A 21,697-nucleotide genomic window follows, 5' to 3' on the forward strand; every position below is an offset into this window, starting at 1 on the left:
GTTTCCGCATCTGGAGTTCACAACAAAACAAGAGAGGATGCTTCCGTTAAAAGGATTATGGGGAGTTTCTGGAGGTCAATCAGTGTGTAATAATGTTACTCCCCGTTTACACAGGCGCCACAGCACAGCAGCAGTGGCGCAATAAACTTTATTCCTCTCAGGGAGGTGGAGTACCAGCAGCGCTGTAGCCGCGGAGACACAGCGCTGTACGTGCCTTGCCAGTGTGGACGGGGAGTGAGGTACAGTGCTGTGGCGGCTTTATTGTGCTGTAACTTGCAAGTGTAGCCAAGGCCTAAGTGTGGATGTACATACTCCTTCATCCCTTCAAAGGAACTAGTTTAGGGTGGGAAGATCAAAAGGGGAGCTGAATTATGAGCAGAGCCCAAGGGCTTAGCAGAGAGGAGAGGAGGAACAAAGGTTTTATTTTAAGTCCTCTAAAGTGCCAATACTGGAGGGGCAAATCTCAGCACTGATGGGGTATGTGTGTCTTAAGACTGCCAGGCAGCAGAGTAGAGTTCAGGGTCGCCGGGGGGGGGGGGGCAAGAGGGGCAATTTGCCCCAGGCCCTGGGCCACACAGGGGCCCCCATGAGAGTTTTTCGGGGGCCCTGGAGCGGGGTCCTTCACTTGCTCTGGGGGGGCTGGAAAACTCTTGCGGGGCTGGGCCCAGGAGCTTCTTCCGCTCCCGATCTTTGCCGGCGGGGGGTCCTTCCGCTCCGGGGCGGAAGGACCCCCCACTGGCGAATTACCGCCGAAGTGGGACCCGCCGCCGAAGTTCAGCTCGGTCTTCGGCGGTAATTCGGCGGCCGGGGGCCCTTCCGTTCCAGGACCCGCCGCCGAAGTGCCCCAAAGACCCGTGGTGGGGGCCCCCCGCCGCCGAATTACCACCGAAGACTGGGCTGCACTTCGGCGGCGGGTCCCGCTTCAGCGGTAATTCGGCGGCAGGGGGCCCCCGCCGCGGGTCTTCGGGGCACTTCGGCGGCGGGTCCCAGAACGGAAGGGCCCCCCGCTGCCGAAGACCCCAGGCCCCCGGAATCCTCTGGGCGGCCCTGGTAGAGTTAGACAGCAAAATCCATGGTTGCTGCTTGTACAGAACTCCCTGGAGTGCTAGGGTATTGCTTTCTTCTGATTCACTCCCTAAGCTACCTCATTGTTCCTCCACACCCTCCAATGGAAGATGGCTTCCACCACAGGCACATGAGGAATGTGGGTTTGATTCCTCTGCTTTTCTGTTTGTAACAGAAGGCAGAGTAACATAACTTGGTCCCACACATCGCCTGCTTTAGGTGGGAAAGAGCCTAGAGGCAGGGGCGGCTCTAGCAATTGCGCCACCCCAAGCAGGGCGGCACGCCGCGGGGGGCGCTCTGGCGTCGCAGGTCCCACGGCTCCAGTGGACCTCCTGCAGACGTGCCTGGGGAGGGTCCGCTGGTCCCGCGGCTCCGGTGGACCTCCCGCAGGCGTGCCTGCGGAGGGTCCGCTGGTCCCGCGGCTCCGGTGGACCTCCTGCAGTCCACCAGAGCCGCGGGACCAGCGGACCCTCCGCAGGCACGCCTGCGGGAGGTCCACCAGAGCCGCCTGCTGCCCTCCCACGGCACGCTGCCCCAAGCGCGCGCTTGGCACGCTGGGGTCTGGAGCCGGCCCTGCCTAGAGGCACGCTTGCTATATGAGACCCCTTGTAAAAATGTACTGCTGTCTCCTGCAGCACTGGCCCCAGATCCTGAAGTGGCACTACTGGAAGCTGTAATGTTTGGGGCAAATCCTGCTAGAATACGTCAGTATTTTTTTTTTTTTTAAGGGAGGAGGCAGTTATCTGGGTTTAAATTTAAATTAAATAAAAAACCAACTGGGAGTTTCCTAATCATAATTGTTCAGAATATAAACAGATTGATTTGGGGCTGAAACCATCTTGTAAACTCTGAAACTCTAAGGCCCATAGAAGGCAAGGCGAATTTTGCCGTGAACTTCAATGGGAGCAGGACCAAGCCCTAAATTATGTGCATTCATCATCGTATCCATCCACGTGCAATATCCCAAAATAGCAAAGGCAACAGATTTTTAATAAAGCAGCAAAAGGTGCATGCCATGAATTATATGAGCCATGACGTAAATTCCATCTAGATGGTGTCCTTGACATTTCTAATCTAGTCATAGAGATTGCATCAACTACACTACCTACGACTGGAATGTGAAATAGAGCCAAAAGTGGTACCCACTCATGGTTCTAACACAGACACATCACATTTTCAAGGTTTGTTTGATTTATGTCACTTCTGAAACAAATTTGCCTGGCATAGATAACTTGCATTTATTTTGTCTCCCCCAGGAATACCGTTTTATTGCTATCAAAATATTATTGTTTTCACTGCGCTGTGTAACCCGCGTTTGAGTCTGATCTTAGCGACCTATCTAATCTTTTCCTGCATGCATCCCATGCTTCTTGTTACAAAAATGCAATAACGTACCCGTCTGAGATTCAGCCTGAACACGTTCACATATTCTTTCTGCCTACAAATCAATATAAGAAATCCAGTTAATCAATTTCCTGATCACACTGTGATATTTTCTGCTTAATCTAAAATGGACAAATCACCTTTTTTCTTACCTTATTGTTGTCATTGCACAGTCTACTAATTGACACATAGTGTCTAATCTTTCTGTAGGCAAAAAACAATGTGTTATTGTCGTTCTGATTCCCAGCTCTGATTCACATCTAGCTGCATTTTAAATTTACAAGATCCATACTAGCAATAAATCCATCCAGGACAAATTCTACTCTGTGGGGGCCTGGAACCAATGCAGTGCAGCTGCACTGGAGGGCAGGAGGGAGGAAGGGAGGGATGTATGTGCTGTATAGCCATACTATGTGGGCTCATTCTCTGCTGCTGCTGGGGGAAGTTTAGGTGTATGGTGTGGCTGGTACATCTGCAATGATGTAGGTCCAGAGACACAGACTACAGGGTTTAGGGGCAGAGCAGTCACCTAGGCTAGTACCATCCTAAATGCCTCCGGATTGCCATGACACTCAGTGTGCCAGCCGCGTTTGCTTTGTACTCAGGTAATGTATACAGGAGGTAGGGGTCCCTCTCCTCTGCTTTGAATTACAAGCTGCCAGATGCTTTTTCTCCACTGATGGAGAATAGAGAGCATGAATTACTACTAAGGGATGCCAGCAATTTAAAACATCCCACTTCTTCTGCCTATAAAGAGTGGAGTTTCCCCCGCTCATTTAATTAACCTATAATGTTTGTTGGATAGCAAAGAAGTTGCATACAACCTTTCCTTCATGGTAAGATAGATCAACCTGAGAAGCAGGGGCGGCTCTATGTTTTTTGCTGCCCCAAGCATGGCAGTCAGGCAGCCTTCGGCGGCGGTTCTGCGGGAGGTCTGTCGGTCCCGTGCGTTCCTCATACCCGCTGCCGAATTGCCGCCGAAACCGCGGGACCGGTGGAACTCCCGCAGAAACGCCCTGCCACCCTCACAGCGACCAGCAGGCAGCCCCTGATGGCTTGCCGCCCCAGGCACGTGCTTGCTGCACTGGTGCCTGGAGCCTCCCCTGCTGAGAAAGAAGGGACATACAGAAGTGGGGGTTCCTGGAGGAAAGTGTACTCTTATATCATCAGGCCCATATTATTTTAATAACTCTGCATGTTTTCCACTGGCATCACCTGGGAAGAAGCATCACAACTAGCCCGTGATGATAATCAATGGAGGAACTGGACTGCCTGATGCTTCAGTGGGAAAGGAGGAACTAAGGTGTAAGGTAAGGTGCATGTTTAGAAAATTCTCAGAGAGTTTAGGGACTGCTACAATATATGCCAGTCCCCCTTTCTTTACTGAAATTGCATAGGGGGACTTACCATAAATGTTCTAATAATCAGACTTTACCATTCTGCTCTAAACATCCCAGTCAATTGCTGACTGGAAGTGCTGGGAAAACAGGAATTTTGCCTGAGTAAGGAATACTAGCTCCCTTTGGGTGAAGATCACCTGGGATGTAAGTGTCAAGGACCTACACAGATCAAGTAGCTGCACCACAGAACCAGTCTGTATTCCAGCCTTGCATAGGCCAGCATGGATGGAGATGATGGGAGGGAAATAGGCTCTAGATTCACGTGGCTCCCTCCGGTGGCCTCAACACAAGGCATAATGGAGCACTCACCACTCCAGCCTACAGGCTGAAATAACAGCCACACGGGAGCTTGGCCCAAACCCTGGCTCTGCATTGGGGGTTGGATTTCACTTCCCTTGCATACAGTGCTATTAGCTGAGCATTATGTGAGTCAAGCGGATTTTACCCTAAGGACTTAAGTGTGGATCGGTCCCACTGCAGGCTCCCAGCTCTGCAGGAATGGATTTCACTTAGAAAGCAATAGAGACTGATGCAAGGCCCACTGAAGCCAGGGGGAGTCTCTGACTTCATTGAGCATTGTATCAGACCTCAAATACATATTAACTTTTGTACTTACCCTCCCTGTCCGATGACAGGTATTATCTTCACATTTTGTTGTATACTATCTCCATTTTTCTTTTTGGTGTAATACATTCCTTGCCATTCCTGCAAGAGTAGTCCAAGGGTAATTACATTCAATTAAATAATCAACAAATCTAAGGCTATTTTCTACAAATTCCTCTTCATTTATTACTGCCGAGAAAGTCAGGAAAAAATAAAAAAATAAATCTAAATTTGATATATTTTCATTTTAATCTGCTTTGCAATCCCAGACCTAGACATTCATTCTTAGGGGTCTTAGAGGCAATGCATGTGTCAGAGAAACGTGGACTCAGAAAGAAGAAATATGAAAGAAGAGGAATTGAAGATGCATCTAAGGCTGTGGATTCTCACTCCACTTACAAGTGTCTCATTCTTTTAGCTCATTGGAGAAATTATCCTCCTCTCCAGAAAACACAGACAGCCGCTCCCTCTGCCCCAATATGTTATTTATAGAAAGAAATTTAAGAATTTAAACTCCAAAATAATTTCACACAATTTTGAAGCTGAATTTCAGAGACAGAAAACATGAGAAATGTTTTGTATATATAATAGCACACTGACCAGCCAATTGGGGAGCATTGGTTGATGGGCTCCAGCGGAGTCCAACTCTGGAGGGGTTGAAACATGTCTACTTCTTGGTCTCTGAAGTTAGCTGTGTAGTTATAATAGATCCACACTCTTGGGTTTCAGGCTATCGGGTGAGTAGAGTTTGTCAGAAAACACCTGTGTTTTTTTTTCTGCCAAACATTTCAACTTTTTGTCAAAAATCCAAAAAATGGAAAGCTTTTGGTTTTCAGAATTTTTTTTTTTAAATAGTCAAAATTTTCTATGGAAGGCAGAAACTTCTAGTGAAGGTTGCAGTTAATTGAAAACCAAATTTTCTGTCAAAAAATAGCTTAGATGTAAAATTTGTGATCAGCCCTGGATGTAATTTTCAGAAACTGACTATTTCCACTCCTGTTTTAAACCTATACACCTCTACCGTGATATAACATGACCCGATATAACACAAATTCGGATATAATGTGGTAAAGCAGCGCTCCGGGGGAGCAGGGCTGCGCACTCTGGTGGATCAAAGCAAGTTCGATATAACGCAGTTTCACCTATAATGCGGTAAGATTTTTTGGCTCCCTAGGACAGCGTTATATCGGGGTAGAGGTGTATTTTTAAAGGACATCCTGTTAAAAAAAATATTTTTTATTCATTGATTCTAAAGCCAGAAGAGACCATTATCTGATCTCCTGTATAATAGTTGGCAGATTTCACCCAGTTACTCCTATTATTATTTTCATATATATAACTCAACAACTTCTACTTAAAGCAGAGGCTGTTCTATGTATTGGGGAATAGAAAAAACTACACAAGTGAGGCTGGCACAAACAGATGTTGTACATCCCATATTTTTCCAGTAGAATTCTTTTTATCTCTCTATAGCTTTCTTCAGTCTTCTCCCACAACCCTCTCCCCATTCTGTATGCTTTCTGTTCTACTGTTCACCTGACTTCTCTCCCACACGCCTCTTTTTGTTCTTTTCTCCATAGCATAATGCAAAGCCAATAACATTCAGTATGAAGGAGTCTGTAGACCCATGATATTTGAATGGATTCAAAGTCATGCCCACAAGTTTGTCCATTGTAGCATAAATTTAAAGAAAAAAAGAGTCTGGAAAATCTGGGTAAAAGAGCGTCCAACGATGAACAACAAATTGACTGCCTACTGTATATGGGCGTCATCCAAAGCCCATTGAAGTCACAGGGAGTCTTTTAATTGATCAGGTTTTCTATGCATATGTGTAGCCATGTGCACATGCACATAGTACAGAATAAGGTATATACACACCTACATTTATCCTTATATTGTAGAGAAACCAATAGACAGATGGGCCAAGACTGCACAGGCATAACTGAGGGTAGAATTTGCCCTACATTCTAATGTAATTTGCACTGGGGAAGGAGAACCAACAAGCAAAGAATCCAGCATTCATAAGGAGTGCATAATGCCAAGCAGTGGGGGGGAGGAAGGAGAGGAATAATAAAAAAAAAATAAAAACCCTGAAAGGTTTTTCCATGTATCGGTCTGAGAAAAGAACTGTGCACAACAAACTGGGAATCAAGCATAATATCTTCTCCCATATGTTGCATGAGGAATATAAATGAGGACTAAGCAAACATTACACAGTTCTATGCTCTTGGAATTAAAATGATACATAGCAATAGTTCCCTGACAACCAGGATAAGGGAGAGATGAGTAATCAATTTCTAAACCCAGATAATAAGGTCAGAATATGCATAAAGGGATGAAGTCATAATGCACGGATTGAATAATTCTAGAGCTGGAAGTGCCTTCCCATCATGTCAGGATAGAAGCAGTCACTAATGGATTTTGCTTCACATTCAATAGGCAAAAATTCACAGTTGTAAAAAAAAACAAAACCAAGAAAACCTTGAAAGGCAACGTGTGGAGGAGAAGGGTCAGAACAATTCAGTTCTGGTCTAAGCCATTATGTAAAGTTTTTACAAGGATAAAGTTTTTCACCCAGTAATGTAAAGTTTTTACAAGGATATTACATAAACATATTTTAAGAACTCCATATGCTTTCTCCAAGAACCTCTGTCGGCCAGCTAAATAGAGAATATGTACCTCTCGACACATGCCTTCAACTGAGCTCATCCTTATGAGTGAATTACTGTCCTAGAAATATGGTGCCACAGTCACTTCAGTGTGGCCTAATGTTCTGGTGTTAAAATAAAGACTAAGAACGTCTGGTGTAAGTAGAAAAGAAAGAATCAATAACATCCTTGATATAATAATCTAATGCTCTGATACCTTCGGAAGGCAATGCTTCATTACCCATCATCCCATGGATTCATATATACAGTAAGACACCAAAGCTCATTGTAAACACCAATGTCGAGTACAAAATCTTCCACAATGTAATCTGAGTCCAGGGAAGGGCCACTGAGTTTGGTTCATTTTTCATATAAAATTGCACAGTGTGCACCCTTACAAACTACTCACTTGCCTTAGATAACTAAAGAACTTCCCCTATAGTGTGCAGGATTTATATTCTTCTGTGGAGTAACTCCCAAGTAGTGAGAGAAATTGGGAGCCTTGTCTGAATTATCAATAGGTATTTCATGAGGGCTGGTCTACACTACCGCTTAAGTCAATATAACTTACGTCGCTCAGGGATGTGAAAAAGACATCCCCTCTGAGCAACATAAGTTACATCAACCTAAGTGCTGTCTGCACCGACACTATGTTGGTGGGAGACACTCTCACTGTGGTGTAGATTTGTCCTCACTTTATGAAAAGTGAAAACTATCTCAAATAAAGATTTTTTTGTCCCAGATCATAGGGATCAGATTCAGCAAAACTTCTAGTCAGATGTGATCAGCTAGTTCACATTTCACCTCAGTGGATCTAATTTGATTCATTCAATGAGTTAAGAATATGCAAGTGTTGTGTCTTAATTTCTTAAATTAGAACAGAAGGAAAATGCCTTTTGGTAGTGCTGGTCTCTTGTGAGTACTGCCAGCATACATTAACCAAAGACAACTTTTTGCTTGGCTCTACAATATTCTTCCTGATCTCTGTATACTACATGGATTGTCCAAGTCCATTCGCTAAAACAGTCCCTTGCTTTACTGTGTAAAATGCCAATTACATGCTCTTTGAAGATGCTAAACTTAGCCACAGATTAATGTTTCTCAACACAGGAGTTAAAATACTACAGCTGTGGATGAACAGGCATAGATCCATCTTGGATCCCACTGTACAACTAGAAACATTTCCCCCAAATCCTTAGCGCAGCTCTATCAGAAATTCTGGTTTGTTACTATGTTTGTTATGATACTACGTAGTCTCAAACTGGGAAGGGTTAGTCTCATCACGAGATAAGAACTCCTACTATGTGCTGGATGATCAGAAAACATCACAGCACAGTTTTTTGTCTGAGCTAGAGAAATTGCTTGGTATGTTATAAGCTGGTGTAATCAAGTTACAGTGCCCACATAGTTGGTTGCTAACTGGAAGCAGTCTTTTTTCATATGTACAAAGAAATCACAAACATGGAGGGAGACAGATAAGTCAAATCAGATTTATCTTGACACAACCAAAACTTTTTGGAGAATGTTATCCTTCCAGAGGCAAGTTAGTTTCAAATTCTCCTGGAACAATTCAGTATAAAACACTTTCAAAGTATTGTGATCTTTCAAACGTTGAACCACACAGTAAAATTGCATCTGCGATTGTTTCATGGAAGAACTCCTTTTGTGTTAATAGGTAAAATTCTACATTTTTACAATCTATGTAGATTACAAAATGTTAAGTGTCCCAATGGAAAATAAGAAGACATATGAAACAAACACAGATCTACATTGAGGAGAGTTTAAGACCTTCCAGAAATGTAGGGTTAAAGTTTAATATCTCACTAATATTCACAGGAGGGTGTCCTGAAATCAGAATACTAAAACACGAAAATCTTGACAGCTCCATACTTAGAGGAAAAATATTACTCAGTATTAGGGGTTTTTTTTGTTTGTTTGTTTTTTACACACACACCATGAGTAGTCTAAAAATACATTTCTGTTAGAGACATTTTTGTTATTACTTAAAAATAATTGAAAATGTGATCATTGGATATAGTGAATACTAGATGCTATAGTCATGAGGCCCAATAGAACTAACTGGTCTGTATTCTTAACTTAATGAACACCACATAATGGTATCAGACCTGTACCATGTGTCTTTATTTGGATGCACCTTCACAGAGGCAACAGAACTGTGAAGCACCATCATTTTAGCCCTTGGATGTCTCTTGGATCTGTTCCAGCACTCCAGTCAATATCCAGTTTCATGTTCAGATGCACATTCCATCTGCACAGAGACACATCATTGCCTTTCTAGACGAATACTCATGTTACTACCTTGATGTACACAGTGTGACTAATCACATCTTTGCGTTGGTGCCTTGATGCATCAATACCTAGATGTACATAACACTAGTAATTAATTTTAACATCTTACCACACTGTCAATAACGCGGTGTTTCCCAGCAGACAGCCAGTGTGACCCAGTTAGCTACCCTGACTCAGCCTCGTGGATATGCCATGGCACATCTTTGCAAATGCAGCTGATTCAGAAAATTCCTCATGTTACCACCACAATCAGTGTCTCCTTAGATAGGGTACCATGACATATCTTTTCACTGACCTCAGAAGGCATTTACGCTTTGCTGTCAAGATGCAAATGTCAGCTCTGAGACATACTAGGATGCACACTTACATAATGCCACAACAATAATAGAGTCAAAGGAACACCACAGTGCTATGCGGCAGTCAGCAAAACCTCTGTTATCAACCTCCATATCCGCACTTTGAAACCATCTGACTCCCCTGCACTTCCTTGGTGCAATAAGTATTTCTAATGGAAATCCACTAGAGAGTTCCTTAGTCATTAGAGAACTACCTCTTGTTGGAGAAAAGGGCCTGGCAGTTGAAAGCTGACATGTCTCTTTAGGGTGATAGCGATTACATGCCTCTCTCCTGAGGCTTCTAAATTCTGAGTTTGCTAATCAGCTATAATGCATCATGTTGAAACTGGAGTGTGGGTCTGTTCTCATCTACTTGCCACTGGACAACTTGTTCTTCCATATCAAGCTACCTTATTTTCCTTATTCTCCACCTCCCTTTTAGATTTCCGTACCTTTTGGTGCATGCAGCATATGTCCTACATATGTAAAGTGAGTAATACACATACATGTAACACATGCTACATAGAAACAACACAGGAGTGTGTTTTACTCTCTTACTTTTCCATGCAACTTAACTGAAAGTAACCTTTACAAAAAGGAAAATGTCATTCTTGATGAGACCCAAACCTCTTTAAACTCAGCTCAGTTCCCATTCTAGAAATGTATTACACCATCTTATCACGTTCTCACACTATAAATTACACAGCTTTATGTTTTGACAATGTCAAAAATTTTTTTACCACTGATAAGAATTTTCCCACCAACATAGAATATTTATTGTTCTCAGGGATTTCTTTTAATTGTTTTTCACCATTATTAAGCATACCAAAAATGGGATACAATGAAGGGGCGCATGGGCACATATGTACACACACACACACACACACAAATTGGATGAGAAGATTTGAATGATGTGGGATTCATTTCTTTAGCATCAGTAAGGTTGTCCACATCCTCAGATCCATAATTTACAGTGTTTGGAGTTACAACAATGAGAGTGAGATCCCACAAGATTGGTTTTCAATGCGGATAAAATAGAAACTATAGTGAGGAGCAGCAAAGGACCAATGGGAGTTGAGGAGTACATGCCTCTCCTCTGTACCTTGCATGATTGAGCCCATAATTATCGCAGTTGAGAGGACTAGGCTAAATCTGCTCCCACTGAAGTCAATAAGATGAATGCGATTGACTTCAGTGGGAAGAGAACTGGACCCCAGGTTAGTATGTTATGTGCCAAATCCTGCTCGTCACAATTAGTCTCATTGACTTCAATGGGATTACTTGTATGAGTAAGCAAACACATGTTATATGCCTGTAAAGTCTATGTTGTATTTTACGCATGGACAATTATCGCTCATACAGGTAGTGTGTCATAATATCATGGAATGATAAATGATATACTGCTACTTACCTTTCCTATCTTTATGCAGGAATTAATAGTATCTAGGAAATCAGCTTTTTTTTCATTTATAGGCACTTCAGTTAATTCCTTTCCTATTAATTCACCTATTTGATAGCCCATCGCTGTTTCAAATGCAGGATTTACATACTGTGAAATAAAACCAAAGCTCATTAAACACAATACTTAAAGGAAGAAAGTCAAGACAGACCTGCATTTTGATCTACCTTGTTAAACCTAATGGTATGTTTACTAAGCTGAGATAAAAGTCTTTGTATGTATTATTCATAAAAATATACACTTCAATATTTTTTTAGTACAACAAAATAAAAATCCATTCCAGAAGCCTGGTGCTCTTACAAAACAAGCCTGTATGCATACATGAGCAGAGAGAGAGGGAAATATACTTTGTTATGAAATACAACATACTTTTGCATTTCTAAGGAGTTATTACAGACAACAAATACTCTTGAAAAATGAATTCTTTCAGTCTTCAAACCGAAGCTAATCTCAGTGTTGTGAAAGCCACAAACAGGATGGAGAGATTTTGTAGGGCCGAGGAGTATTAAACGGTAATGTTGCTAAATTCTGTTTTTTCTGTATGAAACAGTCAAGGACTGGGGAGAGGGGGTCGTCTCTGGGCCCCCCACAAAGCTGAAGAAAATGGGCTGTGTGAAGGGGAATCTAAGAGTGCTGGGAGGCAGGAATCGTTATCCGTAAACTAAGGGTTGCACTGCCACTCCAATTCTATGGGGTCCCTACATGCCGCCTATACTCACTCTAATCTTAGGTACTTATGTGGCTCCCATGACCATAGTACTTGAATGCCTCACAGTCTTTAATGTATTTATCCCCACAGCACCTCTGTGGCACAGAGATCTACTGGTCTTTCCTCGACCCCAAAATTCTCCTCTTTGCACTGTGGTGGAGCAATAAAGAGGCTGCAGAACTGGTGTGTTTAGGGACTTCTGTGGAGGACAGCGTTTGGCCAAAAAAAGGTGTTTTCAGACAATCTGGGGCCAAATTCTGGCCTCTGTAACTCTGAAGCAGAAGATGATGCACAATCGTTTTGTGTGACTTCCATGGATCAAGCTCTGTGCCAAGAGGACTCAACTCATATGCATATTGTAATGAACGGGGGTTTAAATTTAAACTGTTCACTTATAACAGGGGTGGCCAAACAGCAGCTCACGAGCCACATGTGGCTCTTTTACAGTTAAAGTGCAGCTCGTGGAGCTCCCCGCTCCAATTCTCTGCCTACCAGGCTGGGGGGGGGGGAGAGGAGCTTGGGGCTTCTGCCCTGCAGTAGGGTGCTGGGGCTAGGGGCTTTTGCCAGTGACAACTGGTGCTTGATGATGGGGTGGTAGCACAATTTAAAGGTTTGGCCCCATCCAACAGCTTGAGTCATGTCTCCCCAGGCACCCACCCCCTCTTACCCTCAGCAGCCGCCTCCCTGCAGCTCCCAGGTGTTAGCTCTGTGTGGAGAGGCAGCGGAAAATAGCTGGGAGCTGCAGGGCGGGGCCGCTGCTTTAGCTCCATGCAGAAAGGCAAAAGCAGCAGCTCTCCCTGCAGCTCCACAGGGTGCTTTCTGACCAGCGGGCGGGGGGGCAGGGGGGAGTGTCTTGGGGCTTCAGGCCTGCGGGGCACACCTGCCGGGGCTCATAGCTTCAACAGGAGTGGGGTAGAAGCCCCGAGCTCCAGCAGATGCACCCCGGCTCTCGAACTTCTGAAGACTGTCATATGTGGCTCAGACGGTCGGTAAGTTTAGCCACCTCTGACTTGCAATAAAGTTCACCCATACAGACTGGATTAGTGTATTAGCCTTTCAAGAGTGGAGAGCTAGGTGTTGTCTGTGCTGACTTTAGTTTGGGAACTGGGGAACCATATTCAAAAATATGGTTCCAACCAAGCCACTCTCTAAATCAGTTTAGCACGTGAGTGTAGATAGAACAAACAACTTCAATACCACATTTTAAAAAAAGTATTCTAATCTTGTTTAAACAGAGTTACAATATGATTTGGCTTCATCCACGTTAGCTGGCCATACCATTACAGAAACTAGGTTAACTGGGTTGTGTTCAAATTTAGTGTAAATTCTGTTCCTTAAACTGGTTTGAGCCCCAGTGTGTACAGAGGGATGGATTCAAGTCTTCAAGGACAATGAGCTTCAAGGAAATGAGTTTTGTGATTTTATTCTAGTCATTTGTGGACATTTGCTAAAACTTGACTAAAACTTACACTCAGGGGCCTTGTCTACACTTGGAATTAGCTTCGCTTGCAGCTAGGTTTTAAAATAAAATTAAATTAATTTGCAACACTTTAGGAAAAGAAAGTTTATAAAACCATGGCTGTGTTCACCAGCAGTTATCAGCAACATATGAAATAAGCATCACAAAAAGACTGAGGGCCAGATCTGCAACATAACCTCAAAGATTACTTATTTTTTTTAATGGACTTGGTTTATACAGGATATTTTAAACTGAGGAAATTGTACATGAGAGCTGAATTTGACTCATCTGTCCAGAACTATTAGGTCAGATGCTTGAACTTCTTTTAAAGAAAGAGTACATATAATTGTGGATGAAATAAAATTTAGTGAATCCACAGAACAATATTTTATGCTAATAAAAATAACGAGAACAAACCTGTATTACATGATCTTCACTTGTGATCTCAATGGCTTCTTGACTTTTCTCGAGTGCTGTAAATATTGAATTACAAGCCCTTGTAGACAGAAAAAAACCCCAATAGATTAGATTTAATTTACTTGTCTCTTAAGGTATATATAAAATATCATACAACAGACAAAACACAAATTCTGGCAGGAGTTTGTGCTTTAGGATTAATAGGGACATACTAATTTGGCAAACTAACTTTCTATAGTGAGCATCCATACAGAAAGAAGAAATATTCTTTTTTGGATGAGAATAAATTTGGCCTTTTTTATTGTTGATGTTTTCTTGAAATTGGTAAAATTACCTTAGTTTAAATTGTGCCCGCACTTCTCCAAATTCCAGCTGAATTAGCTCATTGTAACAGGCCGTGATATTGGAATTTTCTACATATCTCTGTAAATGAAAAGTTAGAAGTATTTCAGCAGTTGACTTTTCTGTCAATAAAGATATGCTGTTTCAAAGAAAAAATAAATTATGAATGACATCAGGAATGCATAAAATGAACACTTCCACAAGTAAAGAGCTCTAGAAACTTCATCAGGCTGGTGCATTTCCTTCAGGTGTTACATTTTGAAAAAAGCAATAGAAAATAAAGTGTAACAACAAGATAAAAGGAGCATGCTGTGTCAACGTGACTATCAACAACGTCAATAAATAGGATCAAACTAATTTATGTTAAAATGATTTGTCTTTGTGCTGTTTAGTTTAAACAACAATTAAATCGTATTGTTAATCAAAAAAGTCAAATTTCAACACTAATTTTACATGGTGTATAGCTTTCCAGGTCAAAATTTCATGGACAGAAACAAACAATGCTTTTTTTTTTTTGACTATTACATGACAAAATATTAGCCCTTGTCTACTGTATATTCATTTTCCTGTTCATTAATCTGTTCCTGATTAACTGTTCCCAGATAACTCTATGTGTGGACACATATTCTGTAGTAAAAGTGCCATCTTCCTATTTAACTTAACCAAAGTGGGTTAAACTAAACAGGTACAAGGAACTCTTGTTCCAGAATAAGGCTATCCATGCATGGAGTTATTCAGGAACAGCAGAAATACATCCCCTACTTTAATCAAAAACAACTTCCAAGTGTAGACAAGCTCTTTGGATCTTCATACATGCTAAAGTGCCATGGACTTCAAGGGGAGTTGATCAGGAGTAAGAATTGCAGGAATGGGCTCCAGATAATGCCAAGGCTGTCAAGCCCCTAATTCTGAAAATACTTAAGCATTCTGCATAACTTTACTCATCTGAGTAGTCCCTCTGAAGTCACTAGATCTACTCAGATGAATAAAATTACTCCCATCCTTTAGCATTTGCAGCACTGAGGTCTAACTACAAATAAGGAGAGGGATGCAAATGCGCTATGACAGAGTAGTAAACAAACTAGTGAACATGCACCATTCGTCTCACTATAAATCATGCACTTTTTGTTCCATTGTCAGCTTAATGTACTAAAGAATCCACCTAACTGACACACAGTAATAAGCACCAAGCCTGCTTAATTGGGATAGTTGCCAGGGAACAGATTCAGTGTAATGCATTCCAGATGACTCTAGACAATAGATAATAGCACCTGATAATGTCTGAAGCCCGTTTACAGGTGAGAATTTGTATTTGATAGCATAAATTCCCCATAGGATGTTCTATTGTTCACTACAAGCTACTTCCCAGCTCTGCTACAGTATGGCTACTAATGGGTCAGTCTGGCCCATATATACTTATGAAAAGAAGTTTAATGCTTTTAAATTTCTTTTAAAATAAGCATACAAAGAGTCTCTGATAGTTAGGATGATCTCTGAAGTAGTCATGTTTTTGTTTCCATTGGGATATGCTAGCTCAGAAGGAAACAATATAGAACAATGGACTACAGAAGGTGAGGCTTTGCAGACTGGACTACTGACAAACCGGACCACTGAAAACCAAACCACAACACAGCTTCTCATATTACATCATAGTTCACACATTACAGAACAATCCAGGGGTTGACAATACATACGTACCCTTGTGAAGCCTGCTGCAATCAGTGGCAATATTGATGACTCCTCCCGATCACTATGTCTTTCAAAACAGAATGACAAAGTCAGAAATGCCTCTTTTGCTGATTCAGTCTTGGTGCCACAAAAGACTCTTTAGCAGGCCTGAGGCCTAAAACGCACACTATGTAGCCAAGCATTACAGTTTTGTTATTGTAAATCAAACACACTTCTTGTGCTTTGATAATCATCTTGAATGTTAAGTTTAATTTTCAGTTAATTTTAATGTTACGTCAAAATTACCATTTCTATTTTCAAGTAGCCTCCCTAACTTTTTTGCAACACAAAAATCAATGCTTCAAGCCAACAGACTTCAGAAATCGCTTGACTAGTCCATGTTTTTCTATGCTCGACTCTTTACTGTTGTTGCTATCCTTGGCTAATGGAAAATATGGTGAACTTGAAAGTTGACATAGCCAACTAGTTTCAAAAGTGACTAGTGATTTTGGGTGCCTCAAATCTTGATATCTAACTTGGGACATTCAGTGGGGCCTGGTTTTCCAACGTCGGGTGCTCAGCACTTTCTGAATATCAGAACTCTTTAAGGTGTGACAAGGTGGACACCCATAAAAAGAGGCACCAAAATCACTCATTATTTTTGAAAATCTTGGCCATATAATCTTTCAATATTTAAAAAATATGTGTATATCTTGGGATACAGGAAGTTGGAGGAATGGCAATTGTTTTAGGTGTGGTTAAAAAGTATATCAGAGGTAATGGAGGCTGGTAAAGCAGATGACGTAATAGCTTGCATTTAAATAGTTCTTCTGATTTGAAAACCTCAGGGAACTCTAAGTGGGTATGATTATCTCTATTTTATAGATGGGGAAACAGCATAGCTAAATTAAGGGACTTGCCCAAGGTCAGACAGAGAGTCCGTGGCAGCGCAGAGAACAGATCTAGGTATCTTAGCTCCCAGTGAGAGAGCTTCTGGAATAATGTGCCTAGTTCTGGTGCCCACAATTCAAGAAGGATGTTGATAAATTGGAGAGGGTTCAGAGAAGAGCCATGCAAGCCTGGGAGGCGGGAGAAGTGGAGCGGCACTGGCATGCTCAGGGGAGAAGGCGGAGTGGAGGTGAGCTGGGGTGGGGAGCTGCCGCAGGTGGGGTGGGGAGCTGCTGCAGGGGGGCGCTGCAGGGCGGAGGGCGCAAGGTGGAAGTTTCGCCTAAGGCGCGAAATATCCTTGCACCAGCCCTGCCTGTTCTAACGACTTGATAATGCTGCCTCCCAGGAGTACAAAGAAATAAGAGAAAGGCACTGGCAAGAAAACTAAATGAACTGTTGGAACCTGCTTTGAGAGAAATGATCCTATGCACAACAGAAGAACCTCTGCAAAGTGTTAGCTAACACGGGCTTTGTCTTCATTGGCACAAAAGTGGTTTTTCTACAGTAAGATAATTGACACATGATCGTTAGCTACCAGTAAAATCCTAAATGGACACAAGACATTTGCGTTTACTGTCAGGTTGCTAGGTGAGGTCAGCACTATACCCTCTGCCTGCGGTTGGCTCACTTTGTTTACCTTGAGCTAAAAGTACAGTGCCTTGACTTGCCAAGTTCTTCTGGTGGGATAACTTTATTTTTGGTCAGTGAAGACACAGTGGTATAATGCACTATTCAGCAGAAAATTGGTCCTGTGGCATGTCTACGCTGCAATGGGAGGTGTGCTGTAGCTTGGGAAAGCATACCCATGCTTGCTTTCATCTAGCTAGCATGGCTAAAAATAGCAGTGAAGACATGGCAGCACAGGCTTCAGCGTGGTCTGTATAAGCCCATCCCACACCCTGGATACGTACCTGCATTGATATCCCGTGCAAGGGGCCAGGCTGCCGCATTGTCCCTGCTAGTTTTAGCTGGGCTTCCCAGATTAAAGCTAACACGGGTATGCCCACCCGAGCTGCAGCCACACCTCTTACTGCATTGTAGACATACCTCCAGGGCAATGCAAATTTATTTCTTAGCCTTTTACACCAGGCTGGGACATTGAGTGGTCTGAAAGGCTGGAGAGCTCAAGTTAATGAGATCTTCTCTTGAAGAGCATTTATCCTTATCACAGCATTCACAATGTGAGCTTTTTAAAAAAAAGAAAAAGTAACTGCAGAAAAACCCCTTGAGTAACTTCCTACCATGGCTATGATTTAGCAAGCCAGGTTCAAACTGGTCCTACCTTACTAATGAGCAGCTGGTCTGCAGTATCAAGGGTGTGCCACATTTTTTCCTCTTTCTTTCTTTTTGGTGAAGGACAAGAAGGACAAGAAGCTCTTGAACTGCTGTTTCCTCTCTCCCCTCCCTTATTTTCTTTTTTTAAATCATTCTCATAAAAGCCAATCCAGCTTTAAGGGCTGTCATGGTTGTGGATGTGACCTAGTTGTCACAGTCATAAGATCTGCCAGCAGCTTCCTTTGCCCTGGCCTAAAGTGCCACCTGCCAGCTTATTTTTCTTTTGGCCAATGCTTCTTTCTGCTAAGATTGTACGCCAAACACAGTGCAGCAGAATCAAACAAGAGAAAAAGAGGAGGAGGTAGCCAAGATCAAGACTGACTGAGTGGGGGTAACTCATTAGGCCAGGACAGAGGCAGCCATTGGGCCTGACTTCAGCAGAAAGGTAAGGAATACTAACAGAGCTGGATCTGTAGTGGAGAGAGAAGGAGTTGGAGAGATTAGAACAGGGGGTGGGTAAAGGTGGCTCCCAGAGGCTTTCACTGAAACAGCAACAAAACTAGTTTCAGGAGAACAAGCAAGACTAGCAGGACAGGACTTCGATACAGGGGCAATCCTAGCAAACTGGGACAAATGGTCTCCTTAGACAGCAGCGAACAAAGCATCCACTCAAAGAGGGCATGGAGAAGGGATGACAGGTGACAGGCCTACAGTGCAGTTCTGTATCGAGGGATACTGACAGCTTCAAGGAGGGTCTTCCATGAGTGCTAAAACACCCAGCCTTCAGAAGGCTCCCCAGCTTTGCACACAGTGCTATGTTTTTTGGTCAAATCATGTTCTTAAAAGCTTCAGTGATGGGGGGAAAATATCTGGTACAATGCAGAAATCAAAAGGCAAGGCTACACTCCTCCTACAGCAGAGGATGGTGAACACAGCACAGTAAAAGTATAGTGTCACCAACACAATAAAGTGTTCTAATTTAGAGCTATTATTCTAGTATTTGCCTTTGCAATGATTAGATTCACATTCATTTGATTGTTTACATTGGAAAATAATGATATTTGCAATTTACCTTCGTACTACACCAATTATGACTGTATTTTCTGAGGCTTTAGTTGTTCTGATAGACCTTAAAATAAAGAAACATGATCACTTAACATTTCTGTAGTTCACCTTCAATAAACCCTACACTGACTTTAGAAAATCCCTTTCTTAAATGCTTAATTCTAAAAAACCAAAACCAAATCAAAACTGAGTCTCCAGCTTGTTTGGTAAACATAGTCTTCTTTTGTAATTAACAGTTTATGAGAGTCAGTGGAAAGAACAACATGCAAATTGTAGATTAGTCTAGATTTTAGCCAAGTCCGGTGAGGGAATAGCAAATATCATCCCCTCACAAATGACAAAGCCCATATTGACACTACATTCACAATACTCCATTCCAAAAGAAGCCATAACATGCAAGTTATGCATGTTCCAGACTTGTCCTCAATCAGTTAACAAGCATTTTACTCTGCTCAAGAATTGAGTGGTAAAAATTTAACCAGGGGAACATCAATGCTCTCCTGCCTTCTCCTGACAGATCTTAAACTAATTCCTTTATTTTAACAAGGAGTAAAGCCTTTGTCCCAGTGCCCTGACCCCACCACACTCACCCGCAGTCAGAACTCTGACCCCAGAACCCCCATCCCTATCAGTTATTTAGTCTAGACATAGGGAGTATTTCTCTAGAAAGTCTGTGAAACAAGACACTGCTGCATTGTCAGTCCTTGAAGAGCTATGAAAGAATATTTTCCCCCTTATTCATGTGCTATAGTAGTTTGTGGGGGTTGTTTTGGAGTAAATTTATAATACGTACAAGGCTTTTGAGAAAGATTATGTATTTCAGGCCAGATTTACAAACACTGTAGGTGTGCAACTGTGCACACAAAATGTTGCCTCCTTTGCATATGTAGTTGCATGGGAAATTTCAAGAAATTGAGCATACAAACAGAGGTGCTGGGACAATTTTTAGAGAGGGGGTGCCAAGAGCCATTGAATCAAACTTTAAACCTGGTATATAATGGAAACTACTTTAAGCCAAGGGGTGTGGCAGCACCCCTAGTTCCAGCACCTATGCATATAAATGGCTAATTAAATGAATTTATGTATGGAATTCCCAGATTTCTGTTTGCAGATTCGGTATGCAACTGTGGGTCTAAGTGTTTGAAACTCCAGCACTTCAGCCTCACTTTGGCAATGAAGTCTCAGCAGTTGTTTATTACTTTGCAAATGACAAAGCAATTGTGTACACCCCTCAGGTCTCATTGCTTTTTGCACATTTCTAGATTTTTATCAAAAAGCTAATATATAAATGACAAATTTGTGGCAACAGATTCACTATAGCTTTATACATTCTTCCTGCCTATAATCACATTCTGAGTTTCCATCTATTCCTTTATAATAAAAATACTATTTTTTAAATTCCCATTGTTATGGAACTTACCTGCATAGAGCTTCTGCATCAAAATATCTGGAATGTCTATGGTCGATAATGATAATTTCATGCTGTTTATCCAGAAAACATTCTAGTGCAGATTCAGGTGTCCTGGCAATATTACACCGAAACCCAGCTTTCTCACAGGCCCAACAGAACCCATTACTCTGGTTATCTTCTTTGGCAAACACTAAAAGTACCTGAGTCAAAGAAACAGAGTGAATCATGTTTAAAAGATCTTTAAATATACAGTACAGCTGCTATTTCTACAAGTCCTAAGCCACTTTATGAAAACTTTAGTGAAGTCCACTTACAAGATTTACATACAGTATTTAATAAGACTTTTTGATAGAGCCAAGGAATATTTTAATGGGAACACTATTAAAACTAGAATACAGAGTGTGTAATAACAATAAACATATGGTTTATCATAGAAATAGTCTGTGATATGTCCTTGTATAGACATACAAGTAACTTTCATTCATTTTGCCAGCTTTGACCCCGTTCCAGCAAAGCACTTAAAAGGGGTGTCACTGCAAGCATGTGAGCAGTCCCAGGCACATGCTTAAGGGCTTTGCTGGACTGGGCCTTTGTACAGGATGCCCACTTGCTAACACTGCTGGAATCACAGACTAAAGAATTTGTGGGGAAATCTGCACAGATGCTGCAGTGGCATGATGGAAAACGTGCTGGGCCTTCCATCTCATCCTGACTCCCCTGAAATATTGTGACTAGCACGAACTATGGGAGTCCTGATGAGCTCATGGGGTTCTGAGGTCAAGGGCGGTATTCTTGTGCATGCAGCTTGCCCCAGCTATGACTCCTAGGCAGAGTCTGCCTTGCAATTTATTCCAGAGGGAGTGTGCTGTGGTTAAAATAAAAATCTTAGAGTCAGGAATTCTGGGACCTAGGGCTGGCTTGGTCACAAACTCACGCTGTAACTTTTGGCAAGCTTAGTGTCTGTGTGCTTCAGTTTCTTTTTTCTTTGAAATGGGGATAATAATGCTTACCCACTTCATAGGGGTGGGGGGAGGCTTAATTCCTTCATGTTTGTATGGTGTTCGGAGAACCACGATGGAAGGTGCTATAGAAGTTGAAGAGGGACGGATCCAAAGGTCATTAAAGTCTACAGAAATATTGCGATTGACCGCATCAGGATGACACTGCATCAGGATGACACTGTGCAGGGAGTGAGGAAGA

The 21,697-nt window shown here is 42.2% G+C and overlaps 1 protein-coding gene across 5 annotated transcripts in view; it reads right to left on the reverse strand.

Annotated features, from left to right (window-relative positions):
* PDE8A (phosphodiesterase 8A) overlaps window positions 1–21,697 on the reverse strand; it is a 255,093-nt gene that overhangs the window by 33,568 nt on the left and 199,828 nt on the right. For all 5 annotated transcript variants that reach the window (XM_039491037.1, XM_039491039.1, XM_039491036.1 and 2 more), the window contains 9 exons: window positions 20,507–20,697; window positions 19,094–19,150; window positions 15,829–15,886; window positions 14,123–14,211; window positions 13,789–13,867; window positions 11,156–11,293; window positions 4,465–4,553; window positions 2,601–2,652; window positions 2,461–2,503 (listed from right to left, as the gene is read on the reverse strand). In XM_039491037.1, the coding sequence (XP_039346971.1) occupies window positions 2,461–2,503; window positions 2,601–2,652; window positions 4,465–4,553; window positions 11,156–11,293; window positions 13,789–13,867; window positions 14,123–14,211; window positions 15,829–15,886; window positions 19,094–19,150; window positions 20,507–20,697 (796 nt within the window). The remainder of the gene's footprint in view (window positions 1–2,460; window positions 2,504–2,600; window positions 2,653–4,464; window positions 4,554–11,155; window positions 11,294–13,788; window positions 13,868–14,122; window positions 14,212–15,828; window positions 15,887–19,093; window positions 19,151–20,506; window positions 20,698–21,697) is intronic.

This window comes from Mauremys reevesii, linkage group 10 (genome assembly GCF_016161935.1).
Source record: "Mauremys reevesii isolate NIE-2019 linkage group 10, ASM1616193v1, whole genome shotgun sequence".
NCBI lineage: Eukaryota > Metazoa > Chordata > Testudines > Geoemydidae > Mauremys > Mauremys reevesii.